General features: G+C 37.5%; 1 protein-coding gene across 7 annotated transcripts in view; it reads left to right on the forward strand.

Moving 5' to 3' along the window:
* The window catches only part of KIF2A (kinesin family member 2A), a 65,165-nt gene extending 59,165 nt beyond the window's left edge, over positions 1-6,000 (forward strand). For all 7 annotated transcript variants that reach the window (XM_080574123.1, XM_080574122.1, XM_080574121.1 and 4 more), the window contains 3 exons: positions 60-161; positions 2,357-2,492; positions 4,203-6,000. In XM_080574123.1, coding sequence (XP_080430249.1) covers positions 60-161; positions 2,357-2,492; positions 4,203-4,288 — 324 coding nt within the window. In that variant the 3' untranslated portion in view covers positions 4,289-6,000. The remainder of the gene's footprint in view (positions 1-59; positions 162-2,356; positions 2,493-4,202) is intronic.

The raw sequence follows: 6,000 nt of genomic DNA on the forward strand, positions 1-6,000 counted from the left end.
AGTGTATTTCTTGTAGTCATGGTTCTTTCCAGACTAACAAGCTTACCTGTTTTTTTTAGGAAGAGGAAGTTTCTCCACAGTTGTTTACTTTCCATGAAGCTGTGTCACAAATGGTAGAAATGGAAGAGCAAGTAGTAGAAGACCACAGGGCTGTCTTCCAGGTAAGGATGGATCTCCGTTTTGTTTTATCCTAATCCAGGAATTTTGTTTTTTCTAGTTGAAGCAAATATCCTGCATATGATTTGTGTATATGATGCAGGGTATCATCTGGTCATTACTTTGCAGTCAGGGATTTCTAAATTGTTTTATTACACTAAATCCATTGTAGCAAACAAATAGGGGCAGATATTTAGATCTGATAACCACTAATCTTTATCCCCATGATGAAAGAGAAGCATATTTTTCTATCAACCCAGAAATCTAATAAGATTTTCCTTTTCTTCTCACAAGCATTCCTAAATAGTTTGTGTTCATTGTAAGAAAAGTTATTTTGTTTTTAGTACTGAGATACTTTCTGATTTAGTCCTCCTCCAGCATTAGTGACTCTGTTTTTTCTTTTTTTTTGTAGTTGCAGGAAGTTCATTCAGATTGGTCTTGAAATTTTCATTTCACTGTCTAATGTACGCTAATATTCATATTTCAAAGCTGGAAATTAATAGTAGTGTTTCTATCAGCACCATTTCTGTTGACGGTTTGGTCGTCTCCCTCTTAAGATGCTGTAATACTCCCTCCAAGTATCCTTCTGTGATATTCCCATCTGAGCTACTCAGATCCAGAAGAGACCAATATTTTTCTAACTGCCTGTTTGCTTCCTTTTTACCGATACATAAAGGTTTTCACTTGCTATTAGTCAGGGTCTTTGGAAGGAATATTGCCAACAAAGTACAGTGCTGGTCAGCACCATGGATCCTTTTACATTCACAAAACAAATTGTAATAATAAGTATGAATTACTGGTTTTCAGAGGGAAATGTGAGCTGCTTCTGTTTATAACCCAAGAGTCTTTAGGCAGGCTGTCCTTTTGGCACATATGCTGCAGGAGAACAGCAGAACATTAAACCTGGGGGGAGTACACTCATCTCCTCAATGTAGGCATTGAACTTAATGGAACACTGGTGTGTGGTCATATAATACAGTAGGATGCTAAATAACACATTTTCCAACAGATCTAGGGATTTAGTTATGAAACGCTAGTCCTGAAGTAAAATATGCAGAAGTGTGAAAGTCAAATGCCATATGCCATAGCTGTGTCCTCATGCCTGGGACTCCTCGAGAGACAAGCTGCATTAATTTATGATGTTATTGCCTCTGTGTGTCCATCTGGCCTTCTGCTGGAGATTACTGTTCCTCACAGCAGTCACTAGAAGGAAATGTGTTCAAGCCTTAGCTCCCTTAGTTCACAGCATGGCTTGTTAGCTTATGCTATTGGTGGAGATGTGCTGCACCAATACAGCATCTACAAGCTGTACCAGGCAGAAGTTGTCTTCCATCAACTTTCTTCTGGAAGCTGTTGATTCTGGGATACAAAATATCTTATCCTTACAAAAATGTCTAAAATGAATGAATTGTGCTCTAGACGTGTCCATCTTCCTTTGATTCTGTGATGTATGAGTCTACATAGGTATCTAATAGGTATCCTAAAAAACATACATGGGGTTTGGACTGTATTTTTTATATTACTTGAGCTACTGAGCACAGAGGGAAAGACTTAATTTTAGTATTTCAGGCCCAGCATGCCTAGAACTGTCTGCTGCTTTCTTTTTTTAAATTAAAGCATTTCTAATAAGATCAGTTCTTCTAATCATAGTTTTGCATGGTTCTGTAAGCTTTCAGCTCCTGTTTGCATTCTTTGCTGCAATACTTTTTTTTTTTTTTTTTTAGTTTCTCTTTTTTTGGTAATTGGAATGCAAAGGTGCTCAAGAGCTGGTTTAACCAACCTTTACAGTACTCAGATCTATGTGGGGAGTTAGCACAAGCAATTCTATTCTAAGAGCTCAAAATAGCTCGTTTAACGTAGCTTCTCTCAAAACTGGTTTTGAGCGTGGACAGAGTTGTCTCCTTGACTATAGTAGTAAGTCTGTGATCACTGTCAGTGACAAACAACCCCTATTTAAAATTGAAGACTCACTTCAGAACCATGTAAGGTTGCTGATACGGCTGCTGGAATTACGAAACTGTAGCAAACACACAACTTTGCTGAACTGTGAACAAGGATTCATTTTAGGATTGAAATCCGTTTATTGAGGTGACTGTAGAAGTATGGTCATCCCGTGAAAAGGAGTAGGTCTTTGTTTTGCATCTTGTACTTCTGCCAAAGTATTTAGTTGTTTATTGTTTTTGTTTGTTTTTAATTGTAGGAATCTATTAGATGGCTCGAAGATGAAAAAGCACTTCTTGAGATGACAGAAGAAGTAGACTATGATGTGGATTCTTACGCTACCCAACTTGAAGCAATCCTAGAGCAAAAAATTGATATTTTGACCGAACTGAGAGGTAGATTGCTTTTAATCACTTTTGTGGGGGTTATTAGCAATGCATGGAGTGTACTTTTATTCTGGGATCTTTTTTTCCTCTAACGCTGTCCTGTGGAAGGAATGTTTATTCTGTTGCCTGGGAACAAGTTCACATACGTGTTCCATTCATCCTAGTTTAAAAGAAAAGCCTGTTTTTTTACCTCCAGGAAATATGCACTTCTTGCAACTTTCCCTTTCGTTTCCTTCATTCCAAAATGATAAATGGAGGAAAATGAAAATACAACGGAAGTGCATAAAAAAAAGTAAGGTAATGTGATAAGCAAAAAGTACTTGGAAATCCCAGTTCCTGCTCTGTTGCAGTCTGTAATGTAGCAGTCTGCTCGTTTTTAAATCTGTGTGTTGTTAACGTAGTTTTTTTACACGGCTGCATTTCTGTATGAATTTGTTGAATGAATTTACTTCTTTTTGTTGAAAACCAAAGTGCAGTTAATTCTTAGCACCTGTTCTGTTTGTCTTCTAAGTCAGATTGTCAGCTTAATACCTCACAGAAGGTACTCATACCGTAGTACCTTAGTATCTTCATTTTAGCAAACATTTTTTTTGATCCAGGTAACTCGTTAGAAGATAAAATCTTAGATTTTACTCAATCTCAGTATCTGCTGTAAGTTAGAATGAGTCAAACAAATCAGATGTGGCCTGCTCAGCAAATAATTGTCAATTATACATTCCTTTGCTTCATACAAACTAGCTGAGGGCTTCCTCTTCAGGAAGAGACAATTTGAGACACCAGCAGTGAGAAAATACAATTTAGGTGACTCTTTGCTCTTCTAAAGCTTGTTGGATACCTCTTCTGAAACAGTGTTCTGGAGGTAAAGGTTGTCTAAAAAATCCTTGTGTGTTTACAGGTAGGACGATGTCTATAGGGCTTTCAGGAGGGAAGAACTGTTAAGTCAAAGATTCTTTCTCCCAGTAACTTCTGAGTTCTGCTTGTGGCAAACAATAGCCACTGCATATTTCAGCTGTTTTTCCTGTCCTTTTGGGATTGATTTCTTTACATTGTTGTTCTGGTTTCCTTCTTTGAATTCTGGAGTGTATTACTGGGAAGTGGCTGGGAGAGGAATAGAAATATGAAGGATTGCCATGCTTCCTTTCCTAGGTTTCTCCCCCACCTCCTGCTAGTTATGATGAAAAGTATAAATGATGTGCTTATCTACTTACAGTGAAAAACTTCAAAAATGTAATAACAAATGCATTCATAGGAAAATAAAGTAGAATTTATTCTGGTGGGTGTTAGGATGCTACTGATTATACACTGAGATAAAATTTTGTCTGCTTTTAAAGATGGTTGAGAAGCTGCTGGGAAGGAAAGGGAAGTATGCTGTGTGCATCTTCCTCTACTCTCCAAGTTAGAAGCAGAACTTAAGCACAAACAGGTTACATGCTGGGAGTACAACTGTGCAGTTTCCTGCCTTGAGACTAGGCAGGATAGCATCTAAGAAGGGACCAAGTTGCTAAGCAGCTTGTTTTATATGGTGAGCACTGAATTTAAGCTTATTTCAGTCCTCTTGCCATTTGTAGCTTCAGCTGCTTTTCTGCAGGAGTGTGGTTTTTTTTTTTTTTGTTACGCACTCGGGCAGGGATGTGGAACTTCAGGGCTCTTCAGGGCTTAGTCTCATGATCTGTGTTGAGAACAGGCACATCAGTACTCATTCTCTCTTTTTCCTTACAGATAAAGTGAAATCCTTCCGGGCAGCTCTACAAGAGGAGGAACAGGCCAGTAAACAGATCAACCCCAAAAGACCACGTGCCCTTTGAAACGGGCGTTTGCTGCTAAAGGAATCCACAAACCCGTACTGCTGTAGCACACATTTGTTACAAAACCCAGTGGCCGTAAGAACTCAACTACTTGAAAGTGTAAAAACATTAGAAATGTCTGTGGAAGTGTCCTGTTTCTTATTCACCTGAGTGACATTTTCAGTTTTGTGTGAAATGCTCCTATGATGTCTACAAAATGCTTCTAGACCAGACAGCACAACCATGCAGGGTTCAGATCTGTGAAGCACTTTGTTTAAAATATTTCATTTATTCGAATTGTGAATTTTTTGTTTGGAAGTATTTACCATGTTTTTAATAATGAAGTAAAACTGTGGCCATTAAAAAGTCACAGTATTTCCTTTAAACTATGTTCAGTTTTGTTAGAAAGACCAGCTGTGCAGTTTTAAATTGTGTTTGCATGCATGCACACCTCACTAGTGGTTGTACATAACTTCTCTTCTACATACAGCTGTGCTTACCTCTTCCCATTCTGTGCCTTGATGAAGGCTACTTAACCCTAAACATCCTCTTTTTGAAGCACAGCCTTAATAAACAACATTCCTTATTTGTCAATATGTTACTTTTAGTGTGTGTACATTTTTAATGTATTTTGAGACCTTTTTTTTTTTGGTGGTTAGTTCATTCATTTCACAGGATGTGCCATATCATTTGAATAGGAACTGCAAGAGCTGTTGGAGTGTACAAACAGCTGGACATTCCATCCTCCTTGTAAAAAATCTGGATTTTAGATTTACTTGAACAGCGTAAATGGTTATATAATTCTAACATTTTTCTCTGTAAAAACAAACAAAAAATCAAACAAAAAACAAATATAAATTAGTTGATGTATGATAAAGGGTAATGTTTAAGTACTGAGGAGAGTTGTATCTTAGGATAATGCAGATAAGCAGTATGTGGTATGATGTGATAATGCTGTCGGAAGGAAGGTACAATCTGACCTCTGTGTATGATGGATAGGGTAACTGTCAAACTTTGGGGATATAGCTAAAGAAATACGTATTGGCCTTTCACATACTGTTAAAATTTGGCTTTTGATGCATGACAGACTTACATGTACATTAACTGTAGTTTGCAGGTAGTTTGAGTAGCTCTGTTGCTTTAAAAAAAAAAGTAGCTAATGCCTATTTTTCCCTTTGTATACGGTGCCAGCAGCTGAAAAGTGAGGTGAAATTGCATCATTTGAGGATTTGCACAATACCTCTACCTAGTGCTAATAGAAATCCCTCAAGTACCTGAATTCTCACAAATGGCGCCATGTATATCAGCACTTTTTAACTGGTGGCACTCAAGTTATTTTTGCAAAGTCGGTATCCAAGAAAGATTAACCTTTCATGTACGAATTTTGTGTCAGATGAAGAGTTGTAGACCTCTCTAGGAGTTCTCCCTGTTTCCAGGAGTTCCTATCAGCAGACTTTCCCTTGGAACTGTTTAAACATTACTTTTGGAATACAGGCCTGTATGTTTGTGCCAGGCCTGAAGGAAAATAAAGGGAAGGCAATGAAAAGAGAGTTAAATGAGCCAGGAATTCCTGTAGTGTTTAATGTTTGTATCTCCCATAGGAAGGTAGGCTATGGGAAATTATTGTCGCATCATGGTTAAATCAAAAAAATCCTCCTGTGTGTAAACATGAAAACTGAAACAACAATGTAGATTTTACATAATGTGTTTAATAAATTAAGCTATTAAATGAA

The sequence above is a fragment of the Anser brachyrhynchus genome (assembly GCF_964034855.1).
Source record: "Anser brachyrhynchus genome assembly, chromosome: Z".
Taxonomy (NCBI): Eukaryota; Metazoa; Chordata; class Aves; order Anseriformes; family Anatidae; genus Anser; species Anser brachyrhynchus.